The sequence below is a fragment of the Artemia franciscana genome, chromosome 10 (assembly GCF_032884065.1).
Source record: "Artemia franciscana chromosome 10, ASM3288406v1, whole genome shotgun sequence".
In the NCBI taxonomy this organism is placed as follows: Eukaryota; Metazoa; Arthropoda; class Branchiopoda; order Anostraca; family Artemiidae; genus Artemia; species Artemia franciscana.
The window spans coordinates 4,011,692-4,039,665 of NC_088872.1; the positions used below are offsets into that span (position 1 = coordinate 4,011,692).

Sequence of the window (27,974 nt, forward strand, 5' to 3'; positions counted from 1 at the left end):
CGATTGCCACTTCGTTGATAATTGCGTATCAGTAGGCATCAATTCGATTGCTGTTTTGAACAGAAGCACTAAATTATTATTTATGTGGAAAAGATGTTGCAACTGGCAAACGATGTTTTTTTTTAAAACGTATTTTTTCTATAATCGGTATCACTTTCAAGTTGTTTAGTTTATTTTACCTTGATGTGTCTTTTGTCACTATGAAATACATATCGACGAACCTTTGTTTTTATAAAACTAAAATCTGGTAGGCATTGATGACCTTATCCAAGTCAAAATCCCAAACCCAATCATCATCGCTGTCATTTTCACTTTTGATACGTTTTGACTCTTGCTGGCCAGGCTGCTCTTGTGATTCTTCGGCACGCTTTCTCTTTGGTGATTTCTCTTTGAGACGCAAGCCTTTTTCCACGCTGTTGTTGTGATTCCTCGGCACGCTTTCTTTTCATACTTTCTCTATTAGCCGCAAGCCTGTTTTCACGCTGTTGTTGTGATTCCTCGGCAAGTTTTCTTTTTTTACTTTCTCTATTAGCCGCAAGGCTTTTGGCATTAGCTCTTTGAGCAGCTTCCACGGCTATTTCTTCTGCCATTGTAGGTTCTTCTGTCATTTTAAGATCTATATTAAAAATTTCTCTTTGAAAGGCCTTCTTATATACTAATAATGACGTCCTATACAAAGCCTTTGATGTCATAACAAACAAGATGCCAGTCGACAAAGAACTTCATGACGGTATAATGCTCAATCCTTATATTGACGTCAGTCGACAAACATGACGTAAGTCGACCCACAAACATAACGTCAGTTGACACAAAAACGACTTATTTTTATATAGATAGATATAATAAGATATAAAAAACTAAAAAAAAAGAAAAAAACTAATAATAAAAGAAATAAAAAAAGAAAAAACCTAAAAAGAAAAAACCTAAAAAAAAGCAAAAAAAGGTAAAAAACTAAAAGAAAAAAAAAAGAAAAAAAAAGAAAAAAGCTAAAAAACTAAAATAAGAAAAACTAAAAAATAAAAAAAGAAGATGAAACACATACATATATAAATAAAAAAAGCTAAAAAACTAAAAGAAGCGAAAAAAAAAGAAAAAAAAAAGAAAAAACTAAATAACAAAAACCCAAAAAGAAAAAAACGAAAAAAGAATAAAAAAAATAATATAAGGTAAGTTTTATGATTTTTTACTTCCAGTTCACTGATTATGAATTATGCAATTTAACTCTTATTTTTGTAATTAATATAGTGTCGTCGGTATTTGAAACTTCACCTGTAATTAGATTGGGATAAATCGAAAGTCCCAGTTGTAAAATTAACAAAAATTGAAAATTACAGTACCACTTCGGTTATTCCAATGAAATACAATTCAGTTACATCTCTAACAGATAGTAAAAAACCAAAGTATCATGCTCTACGACACTAAATTGAACATAAGTGGTCAGCAAGAATTGTCACGTAACCTTATTGCTTATCAAAAAGGCTCTGATAATCGGTAAAGCACTAGCTCCTTAGAATTACTTTTTGAAAGAAAGTAGAGCGGCATCAAAAACCAAAGACAAACAGAATTAATGTCTTATAATGAGTCAAACTTAAAGCAAGCCGAAACAACCATGTTTTAAGCACATACACAGAAAAAAGCCATCAACTTTTTCTGAGCTTGATATAGCAGAGAGCAAACCTTATCTGCAACAGACGTCACTATATTACAGCAGACATCTCATTGTTATCACAACAGCATTTATAGTTTTAACCTATCATCATGACGTCAAGCATCATCTTGTGTATGAAGCTGCAGTTTTTTCTGTCAAAAAATTTATTTAATTTCAAACACTGTGTTTTTTTTAATTGCAAAAAAATTAGATATACCGATTTCCTTGAATATGAGCCCTTAAACAGTTCTGTTTAGATGGAGTAAATTTATATCAGGCTTGAAGTTAGCTTTGGATATAAGAGTATAAGATTGAGGCTAAACTGACGGAGTCAATCTCATAAAAGAATGATGAGTCAGAAGGTAAATAGTGCTTTTGCAGACAATGAAAGCAGAGATGGTGTACGGATGTCATTTAACTGTTGGCCCGCAAGCAAGATAGAAGCTGCTAAGCTTGTTCTACCTCTTGGTGTCATGTACACACCATTTAAAAAGTGTGAAAATAAACTCGACCTTCAATATGACCCAGTCGTGTGCAGGACAAACAATTGTAAAGCCATACTAAATCCGCTTTGTAATGTTGATTAACGAGCTAAGCTTTGGAGTTGTGTTATCTGCAATCAAAAAAATACTTTTCCAGCAAGTTATGCACATGCAAGTGAAACCGACATGCCTGGTGAACTTTACCAAGAGTTCTCGACAGTTGAATATTCTATCTCATCTGGAATCAAGAATGTCCCAACAGCTTTTCTCTATGTTGTCGACACTTGTATTGAACCATGTGATCTTTATGCTTTGAAAAGAACTCTGCTTGACTCACTACATAGTTTACCACCAAATACTCTATGTGGTCTCATCACGTTTGGAAAATATGTCTATATTCATGAGATAAATCCACTCGTTGAAAAGGTTTATGCCTTTAAAGGAACTAAGGAATATAATAGTCAAGAACTTCGGAGGCTATTAAAACTGGATAGACAAACGGCATCACCAGCCTCCACACTAGCTTACGGTAAACAGGAACCAAGTGTACCTACCAATAAATTTTTGAAGCCCCTCAGTGAATGTTTCAAAATTATGGAAGAAATATTTAAAGGAATACAGCTTGACACTTTTAAAGTACAACAAGGTAGGAGACATATTCGAAGCGTCGGAGCAGCCCTCTCAATTGCTGTCAACCTGTTAGAGACAACCCACACAAATATCGGAGGAAGAATAATGTCCTTTATTGGCGGTGCATGTACAAATGGTCTAGGAATGATTGTTGATGATGACTTGAAAAATACAATAAGAAGTCATCATGACATAGAACAGAGCCAGGCAAAGTATTTTAAGAAGGCAACGAAATTTTATGAGGCCCTTGCCATGAAAGCGTCCAAAAATGGTCACGCAGTTGATATTTATATTGCAGCACAAGATCAAATTGGTCTACACGAAATGAAATCGTTGCCAAGTCTCACTAGTGGGAATTTAGTCCTGTCTGACTCTTTTGAATCCTCGCTGCTCAGCGAAAGTCTCAAAAAGTTATTTGCGAGGGATGAAACAGGGAATTGTCAAATGGCTCTCAATGCTGTAATGGAAGTTAGGGTTTCAAAAGAGCTGCAAATTCTAGGATGTATTGGTCCTTGCGTTTCAATGGGGGTCAAGCATGATTCGGTTGCAGATACGGAAATTGGTGTCGGTGGGACCAGGCAGTGGAAGTTTTGTTCACTTTTGCCTACCACCACACCCGCAATATTCTTTGATATAGTTCCAGAGGCCCCAGCCAGTGCTGAAGGACAAGGTTATATACAGTTTCAAACTAATTATAGAACAATTAATGGCGACAGAAGAATTAGGGTTACCACAATCGCTAGGCATTTTTTTACCTCTTCCAGCGATCCAATGATACGAGATTGGTTTGACCAGGACGCTGCTGCTGTTTTGCTTGGTCGTCTTTCAGTTTTCCGTCTAGAAAGGGAAGATGAGTCTAATGTCATGAGATTGTTGGATAGAAATCTGATTAAGATATGCCAGAAGTTCTCATCCTTTCCGATAAATACACCGGAGTCGTTTGTTCTGCCTCAAAGTCTTGAACTTTTCCCTCAAACTGTTTATCATTTAAGACGTTCGCCTTTTCTACAGGTATTTAATTATAGTCCAGACGAAACCACATTTTACAGGTCAATATTTTTAAGAGAGGATACAGAGAGTGGTATAACAATGATTCAGCCTTATTTATTTGAGTATAGTCCCTTAACAGGGAAAGAATCAACGCCAGTTAGTCTTGACGCAACAAGTCTAAAGAAGGACATAATTCTTTTAATGGACACATTTTTTCAAGTTCTTGTCTATCACGGAGCTGATGTTGTTTACTGGAAAAATAACGGTTTTGATAAATTGCCAGAGTATGCCCACTTAAAAGTATTCTTCAAAGCCCCTTTAGAAGACGCAGTAGAGATTGTCTCGAATCGTTTTCCCTTGCCCCGGTACGTAGTTCCCGATGAAGGAGCCTCCCACGCTCGATTCCTGTTAAATAAAGTAAATCCATCCATTACCCATACTCATCTAAATTACCAAGGAGAAGAGGGGGCTATACTTACAGATGATGTGTCTCGTGAGGTATTTCTCCATCATCTTAGGACGCTGGTTGTATCCAGCCAAAGTTAGGAACTTGAATTCTGGCCTTTTTTAAGCGCTAAATTCTTCATTTTTGTATTGTTTGCAGTTGCCATATAATATCATCTCTTTTATTAATGGAAAAAAATTCTCTATGATGTCCCAGTGCTATGTTAGCAATGGAGAAAAAACTAAAAAATGGCACATCAGTGATACCCTTGCAAACAAGTGATTTTCGTTGTTATTCAAGCCTCTAGACATCATTTATAGAATTTATGACCAAGGTGATTCCAATGGTGTACATTTGTTTTGATCAGACGTCATTTTGGGGGGTTTCAGGCTATACTTTGAATTTCCGTCCATTTTTTTTTAAAAACAACATTTGACTAATAAGATTTGTTCGAGGTAATAGTTGCTATTTCTGAATCAACGGCATTTTTTTTTTTTGTTAGAAACAAATTCGAAATTACACAATGACAAATATTTACAAACAGCTAAAGCGAAAGGCATGCAACAAGTGTCATCAAAAATCACATTGAATTAAAAACCTAAAAAGTGTTAGAGGGAAGCCTTTGGTTAATAAACAAGTCAAAATTACAATAGAGTGAACGAACTTGTGATTTTGGTGCATGTGAAGGATAAGCAAAAAAAATTCAATTAACACACATTGAATTATAAACGAAAATTTGTATAACAGAATCTGCGATTAGAAGACAAATCAAAATTACAATGAAATGAAGGAACAGCATGTTTTAGCTGAACGGATAATCAGAAAGGAGGAATTGAATTCACTATTTGCCACTCTATAACTCAAAATTAATGAATAACACAACAATTATGGTAATGCGTAATTAAGCTTTTTGGAAGGTATATGCAATAGAACACACTTGTTTATTACTAGATTAAACAACAACATATTTCAAGTAAAAATATCATAACCGGGGGAAAAGCTGGCAAAACAGTTAACTATTTGGATAGGGTAATCCAAATAGTTCACACAAAAGGCAGGAAATAAATGTATGAGGGCAATGGTCAGGAAACAAATAAGAGTTCTATATAGGGATAGGTCCCTTTACTGGGCAATGAAACAAAAATATATACAAAAGCTCATTTTTAGAATCAGACCAAATTTAGAATCAGAAATATTTCATTTGCTATTAGAACAATAAGAAGATAAATTGAGCACCTGTAAATTCAGCAGCATTTAATTTTTGATTAGAAGAATATTCAACGCCGTATTACAGAATTCAAGAGTATTTAGTAAACTAATTAGTTATTTGACCTACAATGTTCAAGAAAATTGTACCACCTTTATTCAACGCAGCATTACAAAATTCGAGAACACTTGCTTTGACCCTAAAGTGATTATTTTGTTTAGTACAAATATAGTTTGTTTTAATTTTGACGCGTTAGTAACTATGCTGATGATGATGACCGACTGTCTCATCGAAATATCTAGAGCCTTTGTATATATTTTTGTTTCACTGTCTAGTAAAAGGATCTTTCCAAATTGTGAATTTTTTTTTTCGCCAAAGTAAAAGCAGTGTGGTGTAGGAAAAAAAAATACCAACTTCGTATATATGGGGACGACAGACCAACCTTAGAAGCAACAATATTTCATTTGCCATTGGAAGAATAAGTAGATATATATAGCACCATTCAATTTTTAATTAGAAAAATCTTTAACGCAGTATTAAGGAATTCAATGGCATTTATTTAGCTTACTAAGTCAATGGACTTAGTTGCTTTGACCTACACATTTTACAAAATTCAAGAACAGTTAGTTAACTTTTAAAGTCAATGGATTGGTAACTTTCTTTGAGCCTGGAGTGATTATTTTGTTTAGTACAAATATAGTTTGATTTAATTTTGATACGTCAGTAGCTCTATTGATGATGACGACCGACGGTGTTACTGAAACTATCTAGAGCCTTTGTATATATTTTTTGTTTCACTGTCTATTAAAAAGACCTGTTACTCCTTATATGAAAGGGGTTTTTCCTCCTCGACGCCCCGCTCTTTACGCAAAAGTTTTTATTGTTTTAAAAAGTAGAGTTGCGAGAAAGAATCAAACTTTAGCGCAAGGAGCGGGGCGTCGAGGAAGAAAAACCCCTTTCATATAAGGAGTAATTTCTGTTCGTTTTAAGTTTTAATGTCGCTCCTTACTTTCATTTCAAAAAACTTGTTTTTTTTTTTTAATTTCTGAAAGTTTTTGAATTAATGCATGTCTGATTTTGGCTCTCCGTACATAAATTATTAAAATGAAATTTGCATATTAATTCTTTTTCGGCTAAATGGCTTTCTCTTAGTTTTGATCAGACGATTTTGAGAAATAAGGGGTGGGGAAGGAGGCCTAGTTGTCCTTCAATTTTTCGGTTACTTAAAAGGGCAACTAGATCTTTTAATTTTTAACGAACGTTTTTATTAGTAAAAAAATACGCAACTTAAGAATTAACTTACGTAACAAACTTTTATATTCTCATATTCTTGATTATATATACGAGGGGGTTGGTCCCCTTGTTAATACCTCGCTCTTCACACTAAATCTTGTTTTGTCCCAATTCTTTAAGAATGACCCCTGAATCAGAAAGGCCGTAGAATAAATAGTTGAAATTACTTAAAAAAATTTTAGCATAAAGAGTGAAGTATTTATCTCCTCCTAAATACCTCGCTCTTTATGCTAAAATATTTTTAGAACCCCTCATATGCGTAATAACCTCTGTTCGTATTAAGTTTTGATGCTTCTCGTTACTTTCAATTGAAAAAACTTTTTCATGTTTATATTTTCATTGTTTGTTTTTTTATAGTAATGCTAGAAAGTCCTGCGCCCTTTTGATTGAATTTCTCTTCCCCCATGAAATATTCCTCCAAGAAAAGATCCTCCCATATAGCCCCCTCCCCTGAACCCCACACCCAAACCAAAAAAATCCCCCTAATAACGTCGGTACACTTCCCAGTAACCATTACTGTATGTAAACATTGGCCAAAGTTTGTAACTTGCAGCCCCTCTCCCAGGGACTGTGGGGTGTACGTCATCCCCAAAGACATAGTTATTATGGTTTTAGACTATGCGGAACAAAATAGCTATCTCAAAATTTTGATCCGTTGACTTTCGTAAAAAAATGAGCGTGGGAGGGGGCCTAGGTGCCCTCCAATTGTTTTGGTCACTAGAACTTTTCATTTCCGTTAGAATGAGCCCTCTTGCGACATTCTAGGACCACTTGGTCGATACGATGACCCCTGGGGAAAAAAAAACAAAAAAAAAACAAAAAAACAAATAAACACGCACCCGTGATTTGTCTTCTGGCAAAAAATACGAAATTCCACATTTTTGTAGATTGGACCTTGAAATTTTTTCTATAGGGTTCTCTGATACGCTGAATCCGATGGTGCGATTTTCGTTAAGATTCTATGAATTTTAGGGGGTGTTACCCCCTATTTTCTAAAATAAGGCAAATTTTCTCAGGCTCGTAACTTCTGATGACAAAGACTAAATTTGATGAAACTTATATATTTAAAATCAGCATAAAATTCCAATTATTTTGATGTATCTTTTAGCATTGAAATTCCGTTTTTTAGAGTTCCATTTACTATTGAGCCGGGTCGCTCCTTACTACAGTTCGTTACCACGAACTGTTTGAAAAAATGAAAAGATATAAAATATTTTCTTTTCTTTGGAAAAGACTATGTCAATAAGAAAACGAACAGAAATCAATTTTAAAAAGTTTTTCAAAGAAAAGTAAAGAGCCACAATTAAGCTAAGAATAAGCAGAAATAAAGTCAAATAATCTTCTAAGCGTAAAACTACCACAAATCACTATCAATAAATAAATCAGACTCAAAACTAGCAGAAATTACAATAATTAGCCGAGTCGAACTCAAAACAAATATAAATTAACATGAGTAGGGCTAATAACCCCCACGCCTTCTCAAGACCAGACCATAATTTGTGCTTTTTGAATGTTTTAAATGTTTTCACTTTTCTTACTTTCATAAATTGAAAAGTGTCAAAACTTTAAGAAATAAATATTAGTACATGTCAATCCAATTGACAATCCACGGTCATTTGTTTTTTTTTTCAGCAAAGCGTAAATTATGTTCTCGTCTTAAGAAGGCATGGGGGGTTATCAGTCCCACTCTTGCTAATTTATGCTTGTTTTGGTTTTGACTCGGTAATTTCATGTTATTTCTCTTCGTTTTGAGTTTCTTTTTTTCTACTGATAGTGATTTATGGTGGTTTTACGCTTGGAAGATTAGTTGACTTTATTTCTGCTCATTTTTAGCTTAATGAAGCTTCTTACTTTTCTTTGAAGAACATGTTTTACGGAAAAAGTTTTTTTTAATTAATTAGTATTAAGACTACAAACTCGCTTTAGAATTTGTATCACAACTTGACATTTTCCGTTTTTTAGAGTAAAATAACTAGTTTTCCCGAGTTCAAATTGCGGTTGATATGTTCTTCATTTCAAGTAATACTAGATGAAACCAAGATATTACCTGATAAATCAATCCATTATGTTGTATGATATTTGATGACTTTAGGCATATTATTTTTACACCTCGGTTTTTAAGATAATTTTAATTGTATGCTGAAAGTTACTGATATCTCAGCTCCTGTAAGACTATGAAAAGTGTTATAGATAAGTTTGTTGTTGTGAGGCTACGTATTTACTTTTGATTCCTAAATGAATTTTATGTTTTTTATGTTTGGCTTTTGTGTTTTTAGCAAAGTACTAGTTTTTTGTGATCATACAAACATAGGAAAATATCACCAGTGGATTTACTTGCACTATTTTTTTTTATTTATATTTTATAGGCTGTGAAGTAATAATTGTAGTCCGTTTTAAGTTTTAACTTCGCTCTTTACTTTCCTCAGAAAAACTGCGTTTTTTAAAGTTAATCTTTGTTCTTTTTTAATTAAAATTTCATTTAGAAACAACACTGACATTGATTTTTTTACTTATACGGAATAATTTCTGTTCGTTTAAGTTTTTATTTTTCTCCTCAGTTTCAGTTGAAGACATACTCTTTTATAAGACTTCCGATCACCACCAGTCTAGGCAAGATAAAACACCTCAACCCCTATTAAGGAGCTGAACGAAGAAGCCGTACAAGAATTGAAGGAAAAATAAGTTTTGAGTAGAAAAAAAATTAAAAAATCGCGTCATTTCTTTTTGTAAGAAAAATAGATTTTCAAAAGAAGAAATTAGATCTTAAATGCTTGGTTAAAAAAAAAAATTAGATTTATTATCACTTCAGAAAGTAGCTCCAGATGAATAGCTTCAATAAAAAAGGTTAACTAAGTGGACAGGTTTGCATATGCTTGAGGAAAATTTTGCTAGCCAACAGAAATTAGCCTTTAGGCTTAGGGAGTTAATTGTCCTGTCCCTATATAGAAAAGCCACTCATTATTTCGAAATAAATCGGAACTTCAAAAAAGATCATTTCTTGTGAAGGTAAGATAAATGGTAATATAAACTAAGTTTGTTTTCGTTTCAAAAAATTTGGGAAGAATTACCTGAATTCTCCAACAGAACTGATTTCTTTTGTCTTTCTTCCTCTTTGGATTCAAAATCTTACGTACGGAGATGATATTACAATGAAATTGTCAAGTTAATAATTTGAATAAATAAGTAAAACAACAAGTAATCCTTCTTTTACTATACTATTTTGAGTGGTTTCACAACCAAATGCCTACACTTCTCCAACCACTAAGTAGCAAGGGTATAGGGTAAGGAGAGTAATTTGCTATGGGTTAGAGGGAGCAGCTGCCCCTCGCAGACCTCAGTTTTTCCCCAGACCCCACTTACCCCTTCTGCTGAAATTTAGTTTCTCCATTATGTTGTTAAAACTAAGATAAGCCTGCATTATTAAAGCATCCACTGAAACAGGTAAGTTTTCTTTTGTACAATCTTTACCTTTTTCATTACTATATGGCTCGTTTTTCAAATTTTTCTGTCATTTTCACTCGATTTGAGTTCCAACTGGTTTCAACTTTGACGCCCTCCCTCAGAGGATTTTGGCAAAATTACACCATTCGTTGGGGTTTGGATTTAGTGATCTACCAAGAGTGTTGGTGCAAACCATGAACTAGATGACCTCTATTTTCTTTTGAATCAAAATACTTGACAAAATACCTTCCTGAGACATACTTTATAAAATGAGTGCATCATATTTGTAAAAACGGTAAAGTTATCCGAAAAATTATCATATAGAAGGGAAAAAACCGTGATTAAAAAAAAGAACATGCTGGAATCGATCACAAGACACTCTAATTTGAAGTTCAATGCTGTACTAACAGAACCACGCATCTAATAATCTAGTTTGATATATTGGTGTTTGTACCTTAAATGTGTAGCTTATTAAGGGGGCTTGGAGAAGGAACATACGGGAGGATTTCTTGAAAACTTCCGGTTAAAGGTTTTGAACCATTTTGATTACAATAAGGATAGTGTTTTATACTTTCGAGCTTTTCAAACACTTCGTGGTAGCGAACTGTAAGTAAGGAGCGACTTGGGTCAATAGCAACCGAAACTCTAAAAATGAAATTTTGTTACCAATAGTTGTATCAAAAGAATCGGCCTATTATGCTGATTTTAGATATATAAGTTTGATTAAATTTAATTTATAGGGCTATGAGCCTGAGAAAATTTGCCTGATTTTTGAATACGGGGCAAACACCACTTAAAAGTATTAGAATCTTAATGAAAATCACACAATCAGATTCAGTGTATCAGAAAACCCTACTATAGTGGTTTCAAGCTCCTATCTGCAAAAATGTCGAACTTTGTATATTTTGCCAGAAGAAAGGTCACGGATCCGTGCTTATTTGGTTGTTGTTTTGTTTTTGCTTGTTTTACCCCGGGGTGATTGTATCGACCCAGTGGTCCTTGAATATTGTGAGAGGGCTTATTAGAATGTAAATTAAAAGTTCTAGTGCCCTTGTTAAGTGACCAAACAGATAGGAGGGTAACTTGACCCCCACCCCTTTTTTCCCAAAAGTCATCCGATGAAAATCTTGAGATAGACATTTTGATCATCGTAGTTGAAAGGGCCAAATAACTTTGCCTTTGAAAATAACTTGACCCCTCCCCCTCACCAGCCCCAGAAGAAGTGTCTTTAAGTCATAAGATTTGCCCTGGGTGGAGGGGGCTATCTTTCTGCAGGGGTTTTTTCACGCGGGAACTTTCAACGGGGAGAGAAGTTTCCAGGGGTGAACTTGTCAAGGGAAACTATACAGGGGGGAATTTGTCAGAACTCCTACACAAAATCCTTTTTAAATGTCTTTCTTTATCTTTTCCGTCTCAATTTTACGCGTGGAGTTATTAAGGGTAATATTGCCCGGGAAAATTTTTCACCGGGATTGAATTATCTAGAGGATATTTCCGAGGGTAGGCGAATTTTTCTGTGCTGTTGGGGCCAAATTTCCTGGCATTACTTAAAAACGACCAGATTAAAAAAAAAAAGGTTTTTTCAACTGATAGTAAGGAGCAACATTAAACTTAAAACGAACAGAAATCATTACGTGTATTAGGGGATTGCCCCCTCCTCAACACCTTACTCTTCATGGTAAAGTTTGAATTTTGCCCCAATTCTTTAGGAACGACTCTTGAAACACAAGGGTCGTTTAAATCCAAGCTAAACAAGTGGGAACTTGCACTAGTGTCAACGAAAAAACGTGAAGCTTGGCATTTTTTCATTGTAATAATAAGAATAATCAATTTACTTAGCGTAATTGGTAAAATTAGGGCAATAATAAGGATCTGCTCTTAAGTCCTGACAGAAAAATGATTACAGAGCTTGAAAATACCAAGCGTCGCCAAATGCTAGATGGCGTTGTTAGTTTTTTTTGTCGACACTAGTGCCAGTTCCCACTCTTATATGCTACCAATACTCTTTGGTTCAGCCCATACAAATGAAATTATGCTTACAGACAATAATTTAAAAACTTCAATTCAGAGGTTGAATATAGAAGCAGACTCTGGCTGAGGTGCATTCGTGTACACCGATTTGTATTTAGTGGAGTCAGACGATTTTCCAAAGAATAATATTTGAGGACGGCATTGGTGATTTTTGCATTATTTTCTAATTTTTCATAGAATAGAATGCATATAGATATATATCATAGATATACATAGATAGATACATACATAGATAGATATACATAGATAGATATAGATATATCTATATATATAAAAAGTAGCTGTTGGGGTGGCGCTTCGCGCCACCCCAACACCTAGTTGGTGGGGGCGCTTCGCGCCCCCCCCAAGCCCCCCCGCGCGCGTAAGTCGTTACGCGCCATATTAGTTACGCGCCATATTAGTTACGCGCCATTGTAGTTGTGTCCCTGTGTCCCACCTGTGAATATAGATAGATTTATATATGTGTTTCAAACTACGTAAAAATTGCGAATATACAACATTCTTGGCTTTCCCATTGTCTGTCCATATACAAAGCCGTATGTACTAATAATGACGTCATATGCAAACGCTCTTTTTACAAACAAACAAACATGCATACACACAACTCGTTTTTATATAGATAGATAGATAGATAGATACAATACAAATTAACTACGTAAAACTTGTGAATATACAACAGTCTTCGCTGTCCCATTGTCTGTGCGTATAAATAGATTGTCAGGTTTACCGACCCTCAAAGATGCAACATACAATTGTACATTGGTAAAGCAATCTGTATTAAGATCTATACCGCATTTTTCTAGTGATTGCCCTTGAGCTTTGTTGATGGTGGTTGCAAATGCTAATCGAATTGGGAATTGCAATCTTTTAAATTGAAAAAGCAGATCCGTTGGAATCATGGGAATGCGAGGAATAAGAACAGCCTCACCCTCATAAGGCCCTGTCAAGATTGTGGCATCTATTAGGTTTTCCATTGTTTTTTTTTTTTACGGCAAGTCGCGTGCCATTGCAAAGCTTTGGTGGGTTGATATTTCTTAAAAGTATTATTGGTACGCCTATTTTTAGTTGTAGCAGGTGTGGTGGACACCCTGAAGGATCTATGGAATTTAAAAATTCAGATGGATAATTAACCGCTTCATTTGGTTCCGAAATACAAATTAACTGCGTAAAACTTGCGAATATACAACATTCTTCGCTGTCCAATTCTCGCTGCATATAAATAGATTGTCAGGTTTACCGACCCTCGAACATGCAACGTACAATTGTCCATGGGAAAAACAATCAGTATTAAGATCAATACCACATTTTTCTAATGATTGACCTTGAGCTTTGTTAATGGTGATTGCAAATGCTAATCGAATTGGGAATTGCAATCTTTTAAATTGAAAAGGCAGATCTGTTGGAATCATGGGAATGCGAGGAATAAGAACAGCCTCACCCTCAAAAGGCCCTGTCAGGATTGTGGCCTCTATTAGGTTTTCCATTGTTTTTTTACGGCAAGTCGAGTGCCATTGCAAAGCTTTGGTGGGTTTATGTTACGTAACAATATTATTGGTACGCCTATTTTTAGTTGTAGCACGTGTGGTGGAAACCCTGAAAGATCTATGGAATTTAAAAATTCAGATGGATAATTAACCGCTTCATTTGGTTCCAAAACTGTGTCGACTGACTTGTAAAGGACTGCCTGGTCTTGAATCTTGGTCAAAACAATATTGTTGATTTCGTGGACGTCTATATTTTTGGGTGCGAGAATCGCTCTTTCACTTAGCCATTTATTATTTTTATAATTTTTTAGAATATTCGGAAATACTTTTTCAATCAATTCATTTTTGGACGTCACTAAATTACAGAAATCAGCAGGTAGTTGTATACGTCCTGAAATTGAGTCTACTGGGAGCTTTCCGTTTCCCATTGCCAGCAATTGATCTGAAAATGTTTGACCAGAGTCATCGTTTTGCAATCGGACACGCATATTTGTAGTTAATTTTAATGTTTTTACGTGTGCCCATAAATTAGAATTTTTCAGGCAAGCATTCATTTCGTCTGCAGGAGTTGATCTAGGTATTATAGGTAATGTTTGCCTGAAATCTCCCGCAAGCAATATTAAGGTGCTGCCAAAGGGTTTCGACTTCCCTCGCAAATCTTTCAAGCATTGATCCAGAGCCTCGAGCGATTTTTTGTGTGCCATTGTGCACTCATCCCAAATAATAAGTTTGCATTGCTGCAATACTTTACCCATCCCAGATGATTTGGAAATATTGCACGTGGGAGTTTCTGTAGAATGCAAGTTCAGAGGCAATTTCAAAGCGGAATGAGCAGTTCTTCCACCAGGCAGCAATGTTGCGGCTATTCCGGACGACGCAATTGCCAACGCTATATCATTTTTAGATCGAATTGATGCCAGAATCAGTTTTATCACAAACGTTTTACCAGTACCTCCTGGCGCATCCAAAAAGAAGATTTCTTCAACGTTGTTATCGACACAATGCATTATCGTATCATAAATGTCTCTTTGTTCCGACGTAAACTTGGAAATGTTATTTTGTACATACGAAAATAGATCACTCGTACTGTAACTTTGTTCACGATCCAATTCTACACATGTCGAAACAGCAGCGATACGGTTAGGTGAAGGCACTCCCAAACCCTGAAGAGGTTTGTTTGCCATACTTATGCAAAAATCTTCTATAACAACTAAAGTGTAGTTATAAATTTCTGGTGTAAAATCAAAAGTCATGTCTGACGTCTCTAACTGTTTTCGATGAAGTATATCTTCGGACATTTTTGACTTATATTTTTCCCATAAATCTGTAGGAGCTGATGGAGAGCAAGTTGTTAAAATGATGCCAAACAATGCACGAATTTGACTTGGGGTTGACGTTTCGCACGCGTCATTGATGCAGTTATCCCAGTGTTGGTCATTCTCCAATAAATTCAGAGCTTGGCATGCACTACGGTAAGTGTCATGTATAGTACCATTTACAGTCCTCAAATACTCAAAGGATGTCGGACCGGGTACATTCACCAAAAGCAGGCGTAGAAAGAAGCATTCATGTTGATTGGGGTGAACGGTGTAGAGTCTTCCTATCGTGGTATCTTTGAAGATGGTAGGTTGGCCGTCGACTGACTTACCCTGTTTTCGACGTTCAAATACTTTATTTTTAGTATTCCACGTGTAATACGAAGGCACTTCAGTATACAGCAGTTTTTTCGCAAAAGAATCATTTTTGCAAAGCGAAAAAAAAGCTGTTAATGTTGTATCCGGTGGATTCAGGACTCTTTGTTGCACGTTGGTTTCCGTGAAATAAACACGTTGACCATTCTGTAAATGTACCGCTAAGTGAACAACAGCTGGACTACGTTCATGTATCGGAAATGAAAGAATTCGCCAAACAGCTTCATTACTGCTTATGTATCTTCCAGCCTGATATTCTACGATTTCATCGAAATCTTTGATTTCGGACTGCAAGCCAAAAACTGCCATGTCACTGCCTTTGTTGACGTATTTACATATGTATTTGATTGCCTTTACGGAGTTACAGTATTCAACGTTTATGTGTGCATTAAATGTTTTTGATAATAAAGGGGAATATGGAACAACCCACTGGTTATCTACTTCGATGGTGGTACCGTTACGCTTCTTTATTATTGCTGTTTTACCGCCATCTTCAGTAGATCTTCTTCTATATTGTGGGTAACCATCATTGCCAGTAATGGTTTTGGGTACTAAAAGTCGAGGATATTGCTTTGTGCACCTTCCTTTGGCCATGCATGGTGAATTTTCGTTCAGTGCACCGCAAGGTCCATGTATCATATTTTTTACAATAATATCATGTAACCCCTTATCGACATTTTTATCAGGTATTTCAGCGGAAATCACATCATCAATTTCGTTTGAAGTAATTTTTTTATGTAGCCAGATTAGTATATGTGCGTGTGGCAAACCTCGTTTTTGCCATTCCACTGAGTACATCCAGCATCGCACTGACCCAAACACTTCATGTTTTACAAGGTAGTTTATCAGTGATTTCAACTTTTGCCGGAAGACACGTGCCGTAATGTCATGCCTATGAACCGCCGATTGTCCTTGAAGTAAAAGCTGCAGTATCTCGTCCCAAGATTGATTACATGTAAATGTAATAAATAAATCTGGACGACCATAGAGACGAACATACGCAATAGCATCTTGAGCATATTCATGCATATGACGGGGACTGCCAACATATGACGAAGGTAAAATTGTTAATCTTCCAACGTTTGTGGTATTACCGTCATTTATAACTGCATCTCGCTAATGAATGTATTGTTCAGAGCGGAGCTTGGTCTGATTCAGGCGGATATATAGCAAACGTTCTGATTCAATTTTAGCATACATATCAACCATAAATTGGTGAAACAATTCACGGCATTTTAAAATATAATTTTCTTCATCCTGCCGAATCATTAGTCTATAGGAATAATAATGCATTGCACTGCATTTCTTATTCATTTCTTTGTTAGTGGCTGGATTCATCAATTTAATATTAAAGTGATAGCCGTTGGCTCCATCCCAAAAAATGATAGGATATTGTAGGGCATCGTAGCATCGATGAGTTTCAGCAATTCTTAACAACTGAGCGTTTCACTTATGTAGAATAATATCTCGAGGTAAAAACTGATCACCGACCATAACGATTGCCACTTCGTCGATAGTCGGAGCATTGTATCTACGCACATGTTGGCCAGGAGGCGTTTTGTCAGCGGAAATAACAATTTTATGAGTATCAGTAGGCATCAAATCGATGGCTGTTTTGAACAGACGCACTAACTTATTATTTTCGTGGAAAAGATGTTGCAATTGGGAAACGATTGTCCTTTCAACGTTGGGAGAAATTTCGCAACGTGCATTCAATTCAGAATTTCTATCACTGATGAAGTACAATTGTAAAAATTTATGATTCTCGCCTGAGAATGGTAGAAGGGACCCTGCTTTATGATAAATTTGCCCTTTTACTTTGAAAGTAGACATAAATTGATCTGGATTTTCGATTTGGGCTCCAAACGACGTCATTTGGAAACATGAGTTGTATTGTCTGATTTTTGACAAAAAACGCTTAGATTCTGACGTAGTTCCAGTAAGGAAAGTCTTCAATGGCTCTGGTGGTGCAGCCAATAGAGGAAGTTTAACTTTTCCTGAGGCGCAACACATTCCCATTGTTTCACCATTGAATTTCAAGGCCTTGCAATAGGGACAAATTTTAGACATTGTCCCGATTTGAACACATCTACTCAAGCTATAATCATCGACTGGGTTGTACCTGAATGCCAGGCGATAACTTTCAGATTGCTCTGATTCCTCGGCACGCTTTCTTTTCTTACTTTCTCTATCAGCAGCAAGCCTGTTTCCCTGCTGGTCTTTTGATTCCTCGGCACGCCTTCTTTTTTCACTTTCTCTTTTAGCAGCAAGTCTGCTTCTGCGTTGCTCTAGTAGTTCCTCGGCACGCCTTCTTTTTTCACTTTCTCTTTTAGCAGCAAGTCTGCTTCTGCGTTGCTTTGGTAGTTCCTCGGCATGCTTTCTGTTCTTTCTTTCTCTATCAGCCTCAAGCCTGTTTCCCTGCTGGTCTTTTGATTCCTCGGCACGCCTTCTTTTTTCACTTTCTCTTTTAGCAGCAAGTCTGCTTCTGCGTTGCTCTAGTAGTTCCTCGGCACGCCTTCTTTTTTCACTTTCTCTTTTAGCAGCAAGTCTGCTTTCGCGTTGCTCTGGTAGTTCCTCGGCACGCTTTCTTTTCTGACTTTCTCTATCAGCAGCAAGTTTTTTGGCATAGACTCTTTGAGCATCTTCATCAGTCATTATAAACTTAAGCATTAATAGAATTCTACGCGAACATACGTCTTATATAACTTGAATGACGTCACGCCTTCAAAGCAAAAATGATGGCAACTAATTTCATGACGTCAGCCGAAACATGACGGCGAACATATGTCTTATATAACTTGAATGACGTCACCTTAAAAGCAAAAATGATGGCAACTAGTTTCATGACGTCAGCCGAAACATGACGTCACCTGATCCATCCACAGATCCACACACAGACAACTTATTTTTATATATATAAATAAGTTGTCTCTGTGTGTGTGTGTCTGTCGAGTGACGTCATGTTTGTGTGTCGACTGACGTCATGTTTTCGACTGACGAAATTACAGACCAGGACATCGGGACACAAATCACGACCGGGACACCGGTATATAGGGAATATAAATGACGACCGGGACACTCAAAGAGAAAGCGACCGGGACACAAGGAATGTTCGATTAGCAATAACCATCAACAAAGCACCGGGACACAAATGACGACCGGGACACAGGGAGTATAAATGACGACCAGGACATAAGTAAAAAAAACTAAAAAAAACTAAAAAAAAGGGTAAAAACTACAAAAAAAATAAAAAGAAAAAAAAACTAAAAACTAATAAAAAAAGTAAAAAAGCTAAAAAACTTAAAAAACTAAAAAAGAAAAAAAAGAAAAAAAGGAAAAAAAAAAGAAAAATAAAGGAGAAAAACAAAACTAAAAAAATAAAAAGAAAAAAAAACTAAAAAGAAAAAAAAGGGGAAAAATACAAAAATTTATTTCATCATATACCATTTCAAAAACGAATGTATATACAGACCGGGACACCGGGATACAAATGACGACCGGGACACAGGTCAAAATACTAAAACTAAAAAAAAGGTAAAAAACTAAAAACTAAAAAAAAGACCAATTCAAAAACGAATGTATATACAGACGGGGACACAAATGACGACCGGAACACAAGGAGTATAAATGACGCCCGGGACACTCAAAGAGAAATCACAGACTGGGACACCGGGACACAAATGACGACCGGACACAGGGAATATGAATAACGACCGGGACACAGGGACACAACTACAATGGGGACGCCAGGGGGCACAGGGGGATATATAAATGACGACGGCGACACTGGGAATGGTCGATTAGCAATCACCATCAACAAAGCTCAAGGGCAATCATTAGAATCATGAGGTATAGATCTGAAGACGGATTGTTTTCCCATGGACCATTATATGTTGCATGTTCAAGAGTCGGTAAACCTGACAATCAATTTATATTCACAGATAATGGGACAGCAAAGAATGTTGTTTATGCGCAAGTTTTACGTAGTTAAAAACATATATATATATATATATATATATATATATATATATATATATATATATATATATATATATATATATATATATATATATATATATATATATCTATATTCACAGGTGGGACATAGGGACACAACTACAATGGCGCGTAAATAATATGGCGCGTAACAACTTACGCGCGCGGGGGGGCCTGGGGGGCGCGAAGCGCCCCCTCCAACTAGGTGATGGAGGGGATGGAACAGCTAGTAGATATATATATAGATAGTTTTTAATTAATTTTGATTGCACCCAATGTCTCTGAAGGGTGTTCTTCTTGCAGCAAAAAAAAGTGTATGAACCAGGGCACGTTTTATTTCATATAAGAAGTTCAAAATACTTGGATTTGGGGCACAGATATATTACTCAGCTGGAGAGAGAGATGTTTTAAATTTGATAAAATAGTAAGTGACTATTATCCCATATGATTCTTAAAACGACAAGAAATTATCAATGAGATGGGAGTGCCACATCAACTGATATAACCTGATATAAATCAAGAAACAGTTTTGCTGGACAACTATAGCAGGAATAAGAAAATGGACTGAATGCAGAGAAGACAGAAAATTTATATTTTGGGTATATTATATCTATATGAATTTCAACAGCACAAATGGGCCAGAGATCAACTCGAACCAGAGTTGATACTACGGCTATTCCTTACAACCCATCACAGTACCACGCTTCTTAACGCCATTGGATCCTCTTCTCTAATATATCGAGCTTTTTTCCCCTTATATCCTCCCAAGACATTCCTTTTTTATCTAAAATCCTTTCTCAAAAGTGATTTCCACCTCATCTGAGGGGATAGTGTTCTTTATTTGTCATGACTTAGATTATAGGTTTTACATATATGAAAAAAATAGAATCATACCCATATCAGCTAGTCAAGAGCAAAGAAATTAATCCAGAGGGATCAGGGATCCAGGGATCCAGGGAGGAATCATTTTAGAGAGGAATACAACTTAAAAAGCAATTGACTAGGTGATCTATCTAGTGCGTATAGTAAACGAACGAAATGAAATGAAATGAACGAACGAATGAAATAGTCAAGAGATTAGAGGCAGGAGGCCAATCAACAGTGGAAGATTGAATCTGTCAGACGAAACACCTATTAAGCCACTATATTTATCTATATTTATATATATATATATATATATATATATATATATATATATATATATATATATATATATATATATATATATATATATATATATATATATATATAAAATGTAGTGTCCATCTGTCCGTTACACTATCTTTATCGTTACACTGTCTGTCTGTCACTAAGTATGACGTCAATATATACAAAAACTAACTAAAAAAAAAGTTAAAAGAGTCAAAAACTGTCTTCTATAAAAAAGAAACTGAAAAAAAAAAATAAAAAAAGGAAAAAAAAAACTAAAAAACTAAAAGAATAAAAACTAAAAAACTAAAACAGAGAAAACAACTAAAAAATAAAAAAAATTAACAGAATTAAAAACTATCTTCTATAAAAAAAACTGAAAAAAAGAAAAAAAAGAAAAAATCTAGAAAACTAAAAATAAAAATAAAAAATAAAAGAAAAACAAAAAACTAAATAGAAAAACAACTAAAAAAAAAGAAGAAAAGACAGAAAAAAACTAAAGGAAAAGAAAAAAACTAAAAAAAAGAAAAAGACTAAAAGAGAAAAAAAGGCCAGATTAGGAATGTCCAATTTACGTCATCAATTCGATCCAAAAATGACATAGCGTTGCCGGGACCCAGAACACAAGGGACAATGAGAATCCATGTATAGAAGCCTGCCGCGTGCCATGCTGGGGCCCGCGGGGCCCGGTGGCAAAGCCGCCGGGACCCAGCACTGTCTGTGGTTATATCACAAGGGACAATGAGAATCCATATATAGAAGCCTGCCACGTGCCATGCTTGGGCCCGGCGGCGAAGCCGCCTTGACCCAGCTAGTATAATACTTATAATTAGATCCTGACGCAAGACCTACGCAAAATCAAACACATAAGATCGTTTAACAAGGCACAGCACTTGGAGATTCTCTGGTCTTTTAAATTGTATTCCCTGTCTGAGCAGCTCGTGTCTTGCTCGCTGCATTGGTATGTTCATCTTTTTTGCCTACCCATTGAAGCACTTGCCCAACTCAGCTTGACTTCGATACAACCGCGAAAAGCTGGAAACGCCCTAGAGGTAGATCACGCACAAGATGGGCGAACGTCATCTGTGGTTGAATCACAATTACCCCAATGGAGTTTGAACCCTCGCCCTGTGCAAAACCTTTTGGAGACGCCTAATGGCACCGACGTCTGGTTCCCTCTACGGTGGTGAAGTTTCCGATTAAGAGCTTTAAGTCAATGTAAGCCAAAACTAGTGAAGAGTACTTAATATCCCCACACAAAAAGGTACTCAGGACAATTTTGCCGCATCAGATTCATAAGAAATTGCTCGAAGGCCATGATTGGTGGTTCCAATGCTAATATATTTATTTAAGGACTTCTAATAAATTAAATAAAAAACAAGTTTTTTCAACTGAAAGTAAGGAACGACATCAAAACTTAAAACAAACAGAAGTTACTCCGTATATGAAAGGGGCTGTTCCCTCTTAAACGCCCCACTCTTTAAGATAAAGTTTGACCCTTTCTCACAACTCTACTTTTTAAAACAATAAAAACTTTAGCGTAAAGAACGGGTCGTTGATGAGGAAACCGCCACTTTCATATATGGAGTAATTTCTGTACATTTTAGGTTTTAATGTCGTTCCTTACTTTCAGTTGAAAAAACTTGTTTTTTTCATTTAATTTCTGAACATTTTTGAATTAATACATGTTTTGATTTTGGCTCTCCGCACATGAATAATTAAAACTAAATTTGCATATTAATTTTTTCTGGCTAAATGGCTTTCTCATAGTTTTGATTGGACGATTTTAGAAAAAAAGGGGGTGGGTTAGGAGGTCTATTTTCCCCTTCAATTTTTCGGTTACTTAAAAAGGCAATCAGAACTTTAAATTCTTTTACGAACGTTTTTGTTAGTAATAAATATACGTAACTTACAAATTAACTTAAGTAACGAGCTTCTATATTCATATATTTTTATTAGGTTTATGAGAGGGTTCGCACCCTCGTCAATACCTCACTCTTTACACTAAAGTTTAAATTTTATTCCTATTCTTTAAGAATGACCCCTAAATCCCAACTGTCTTAAAATCAATAGTTGAAATTACAAAAAATACTTTAGCTTAAAGAGCGAGGTATTTTGGAGGAGATGAACCGCCTCATATGCGTAATAATTTCTGTTCGTTTTAAGTTTTAGCGCTGATCCTTAGATCCAGATGAAAAAAAACTTCTTCATATTTGTTTTTTCATTGTTTTTTTTTAAAGAATACTAAAAATCCCTGCGCCCCCTTTGTTGAATTTTTCTTCCCCCATGAAGAATTCTCCATGAAAAGATACTCCTGCGTAACCCCTCTCATCGAACCCCTTCCCCCTAACCCGAAAAAAATCCCCCTAAAAACGTCTGCACACTTTCCAATAACCATTTCTATGCGTAAACAATGGTCGAAGTCTGTGACTGGCAGCCCCTCCTTCGAGGACTGTGGGGGAGTAAATCATCCCCAAAGACATATTTATTGGGTTTTTCAACTATGCTGAACAAAATGGCGGTCTCAAAATTTTTATCCGGTGACTTTGGGAAAAAATGAGCGTGGAAGGGGGCCTAGGTGCCCTTCAATTTTTGGGTCACTTAAAAGGGGAACTAGAACTTTTACTTTACATTACAATGAACCCCTTCGTGACATTCTATGACCACTGGGTTGATATGGTCACCCCTGGAGAAAAAAAATATAAAAATAAACACACGTGATCGGTCTTCTGGCAAAAAATACAAAATTCCACATTTTTGTAGATAGGCACTTGAAACGTCTACAGTATGGTTCTCTGATATGCTGATTGTGATGGTGTGATTTTTGTTAAGATGCTATGACGTTTAAGGGGTGTTTCTCCCTATTTTCCAAAATAAGACACATTTTCTAAGGCTCGTAACTTTAGATGGGTAAGACTAAATTTGATGAAACTTATATATCTAAAATCAGCACAAAAATTTGATTCTTTTGATGTATCTTTGGATACATCTTAAGCTAATTATTGGTTTGTTTTTTTATTACGTCTAATATTCGTTTCTTTTAATTGTTTTATCTTTTATGCTGTTTTAACTGTTTCAGCTCTTATAATAACTGTTATAAAAAAAAATCTATTTGGGTTACAAGACAGACATCTTCCTTGTTCAATTAATTACTCCGTGTATGAAAGGAGCTGTTCCCTTCTCAACGCCTCTTTACGCTATTAAATAAAATAAAACAAGTTTTTTGAAATGAAAGTAAGGAGCGACAATAAAACTTAAAACGAACAGAAATTACTCCGTATATGAAAGGGGTTTTTCCTCCTAGACACCCCGCTCTTTAAGCTAAAGTTTTTATTGTTTTAGAAAGTAGAGTTGCGAGAAAGAATCAAACTTTAGCGCAAGGAGCGGGGTGTCGAGGAGGAAAAGCCCCTTTAATATACGGAGTAATTTCTGTTCGTTTTTAAGTTTTAATGTCGCTCCTTACTTTCATTTCAAAAAATTTGTTTTTTTTATTTAATTTCTGAAAGTTTTTGAATTAATGCATGTCTGATTTTTGCTCTCCGTACATAAATTATTAAAATGAAATTTGCATATTATTTTTTTTTTGGCTAAATGGCTTTCTCTTAGTTTTGATCAGACGATTTTGAGAAATAGGAGGTGGGGAAGGAGGCCTAGTTGCCCTCCAATTTCTTGGTTACTTAAAAAGGCAACTAGATCTTATAATTTTTAACGAACTTTTTATTAGTAAAAAATATACGTAACTTAAGAATTAACTTACGTAACAAACTTTTATATTCTTATATTTTTGATTATATATATGAGGGGGTTGGTCCCCTCGTTAATACCTCGCTCTTCACACTAAATCTTGTTTTGTCCCAATTCTTTAAGAATGACCCTGAATGAGAAAGGCCGTAGAATAAATAGTTGAAATTACTTAAAAAATTTTTAGCATAAAGAGCGAAGTATTTACCTCCTCCTAAATACCTTGCTCTTTATGCTAAACTATTTTTAGAACCCCTCATATGCGTAATAATCTCTGTTCGTTTTAATTTTTAATGCTTCTCCTTACTTTCAATTGGAAAAACTTTTTCATGTCTATATTTTCATTTTTTTAATAGTAATGCTAGAAAATCCTGCGCCCTTTTCATTGAATTTCTCTTCCCCAATGAAATATTCCTCCAAGGAAAGATCCTCCCATATAGCCCCCTCACCTGAACCCCACACCCAAACCAAAAAATCCCCCTGATAACGTCGGTACACTTCCCAGTAACCATTACTGTATGTAAACATTGGTCAAAGTTTGTAACTTGCAGCCCCTCCCCCGAGGACTGCGGGGGGTAAGTCATCCCCAAAGACATAGCTATTATGGTTTTCGACTATGCGGAACAAAAGGGCTATCTCAAAATTTTGATCCGTTGACTTTGGGAAAAAATGAGCGTGGGAGGGGGCCTAGGCGCCCTCCAATTTTTTGTTCACTTAAAAAGGGCACTAAAACTTTTTATTTCAGTTAGAATGAGCCCTCTTGCAACACTCTAGGACCGCTTGGTCGATACGATGACCCCTGGGAAAGAAAAAATAAACACGCACCCGTGATTTGTCTTATGACAAAAAATACGAAATTCCACATTTTTGTAGATAGGATCTTGAAACTTTTGCAGTAGGGTTCTCTGATACCCTGAATGCGATGGTGTGACTTTTAGGGGGTGTTTCCCCTATTTTCCAAAATAAGGCAAATTTTCTCAGATTCGTAACTTTTCATGACGAAGACTAATTTTGATGAAACTTATATATTTAAAATTAGCATGAAAAATCCAATTCTTTTGATGTATCTTTTGGTATCAAAATTCCATTTTTTAGAGTTTCGTTTACTATTGAGCCGGGTCGCTCCTTACTACAGTTTGTTACCACGAACATTTGATAGATACAGTGCACTGTCGTTAAGGCTAAGCCCTAAATTAAATTAGTTTTTAGGTAACCATAGGGATACCGGTTGTTTTGTCCACCCACAAGCAAAAACTAAATCTGTTGGAAACTTTTAAGCCCCCACTCTATAAAAAAGATAATTTCTTAAACTACATATGCCACCCATGATATAAAGAAAAAACGATAAAAAAACGGGGCTTTTTAAGTTCGTGTTGTTTTGGTTTTTTTCTTTTCACACTTTTTTGGCATTTTCCTTGAAATAATTTTTGTTCGCACTAAAGAAAAGAGGCGGTTGTCCTCCCAAAATATTAGCTTTGATTTTAGTATTTTTGTTTGGCCTTAATTAACACGTTTTTATCCTTTTTTTTCTTTATACCACTCTTTAACAAAAAAACTACTGACCATTGCGTTCCAGAATGGAACGCGAATGGTCGAATGTTGTGAATGTTGTTTCTTAGGCATACAGACTTTTGAAAAATTGTGTCATAGAGTAAATATGTGTTAAGTTTTTCTGATTAACAATCTAGATTCAAGGTTTTCGGTTTCAATCTAGAAACTCAATCTAGACAATTAATCCAGACACTCGAGTTAGTCATGTTAATGAAAAGGAAGAGCGATGCAATATATTATGTGTGTAATATATTAGCATTCTGCACTTTATCTATTGTAAGTTTAAATCTTTGAGACCATACCCCCCCCCCCCACCCGAAATAAAAAATGAAATCCTCCATTCCTAAAATATCATTCCAAAAATGAAATCCTAATGCTGCTACCCAGTTTTCACATTATTTGCTCATTTGTTTGCTGTTTCCTTTTTGTGTTTTTAATATTCTGAAAGCTTGAATCATTCGAATTTTTCAAATTTCTTGGGAGGTCCCTCCCTTCATCAAAATGAAGGAAGCATAATATGTCTACATATACAAGTCATGAAAATCACTAGAAATACTTTACTTTATCAGAAAATCAATACAAAAATAGGTCTTTTATTTCATTTGTAGATCAATATGGTATGTGACAGGAGCAAGCTGAAGGAAGTCTGTAAATATCAATAAACAATCCTTTGTAGGTATCACATGGATCAAAAGACAGCATTCTGTGATAGACATACTTCTGTAAACACTGACTTTTGTAGCAAGGGGCGATGGTTCTGCAGTCACCACCAGGGAAAAGGCAAGTTTCCATTCTCTGGGTTTGCGTGTAGTAGAGGACATCTTGAACAATGACACGCCATTCACCATTGACATTCCTTGCGCGTTTTGGACGCGCATAGGTAACGTCAGAGGGACAGATGTAGCCTTCTGGGCCAATCCAGTGCGTCTTATCAACCAGAGGACCGCTGTAGTAAGAATAGTCAAATGCTTCTTCTTGGTATCTAGTAAGACCATCAACAAGGTCGTCAGCAGACTGCTCAGGAACATCGCTGTACTTCTTCCCAAGGTAATAATCTGCTTCAATTGCCGCCTAACATCAGGAATAACAATAAATTAGATATAGTCTATGAATAATATACGACTATAAGTAATTCAAAAAACGGTAAGAACAGTCAGGACCGTATCCAGAATTTTTGTTTTTTTTTTGGAGGGGGGGGGGGGGGGTACAAAAACATCTCCTTTCAGGAGGGGTACAAAGCATACCTTTAAAAACGCATCAAAGTTTTTTTATATTCATTTTTGTTGCGTTTTACGGGTCGGACAAACATCTTTGGGGGGGGGGGGGGTCAAACCCTCTAACCCTACCCTAAATAAGGCCTTGAGAAGAGTACAATGTTAAGGTTCATATCATGAAACCGAACCAGAGGCCAATTCTATGTAAATACGTACTGATATTTTGAAAGTTCAGGCTTAAGGACACCAATCCAAAAAAATGTAGGAGAAAGTGACATTTTTTTTGTTTTTTTTTTCTAAAAGGAAGATACAAAAAATAAATATTTTTCAAAACCTAAAAGACATTTTTTTCCCTTTATTTCTTTGATGAAAACATCAAATTGAACGATTTTTATCAAAATATAAGGGGCAATTACCGAAACACCTCCTTCCACCATTGGTACTTATGTCCCTACTACTATAATATCACTGACAAAGACCGTATCCAGGTGGTTTGACCACCCTATTCGAAATGCAACTCGTAAAAAACTTTGTAGAAATGTATAAAAACACATTTTGATGCATCTTTTAAGTTTTATAATTTCTTTTCCCCCTCCCCCCCAGAAAACATACCTGTCCCCCCAGACAAAATTCTAGAAGGGGCCTTGTCAGAGACCAAAACACTTTTTTCCCTTTAATATCCTTTTGTCTTGTTGTTCATTTCGGTTTATCCTGATTTTATTATTTAATGCATATTATTTATAGACCGTGTTTCTCAAGAAGCAATTTTATTTTAATTTGTTCTTTGTGTTTTCTTTTTTGGTAGCATTCTTTTAATTCAGGTACACAAATTTAACGTGTTATATTCATTTGAAACACGCCTTTTTTAATAAGATTTTTATTATTTCCATCAAATTTTTTCTATATTTCTTATATAGTATTTCAGAGGGTTTCTAGCGTGTTTTGAGGGTTGTTGTTTCAACCCATGTAACTTTTACCTTT

General features: G+C 35.7%; 2 protein-coding genes across 2 annotated transcripts; one reads left to right on the forward strand and one right to left on the reverse strand.

Annotated features, from left to right (window-relative positions):
- The first annotated feature begins 2,316 nt into the window (after positions 1-2,316).
- LOC136032355 (protein transport protein Sec23A-like) lies at positions 2,317-4,296 on the forward strand. Its single transcript, XM_065712677.1, has one exon. The coding sequence runs from the start codon at positions 2,317-2,319 to the stop codon at positions 4,294-4,296; it is 1,980 nt and encodes a 659-aa protein (XP_065568749.1).
- A 22,092-nt stretch (positions 4,297-26,388) lies between these two features.
- On the reverse strand, positions 26,389-27,430 carry LOC136032356 (neurotrophin 1-like). Its single transcript, XM_065712678.1, has 2 exons — positions 27,410-27,430; positions 26,389-26,850 (listed from the first exon to the last, which is right to left on the reverse strand). Exons 1-2 carry the CDS (start codon positions 27,428-27,430, stop codon positions 26,389-26,391), a joined length of 483 nt encoding a protein of 160 aa, XP_065568750.1.
- Between the last annotated feature and the right edge of the window lie 544 nt (positions 27,431-27,974).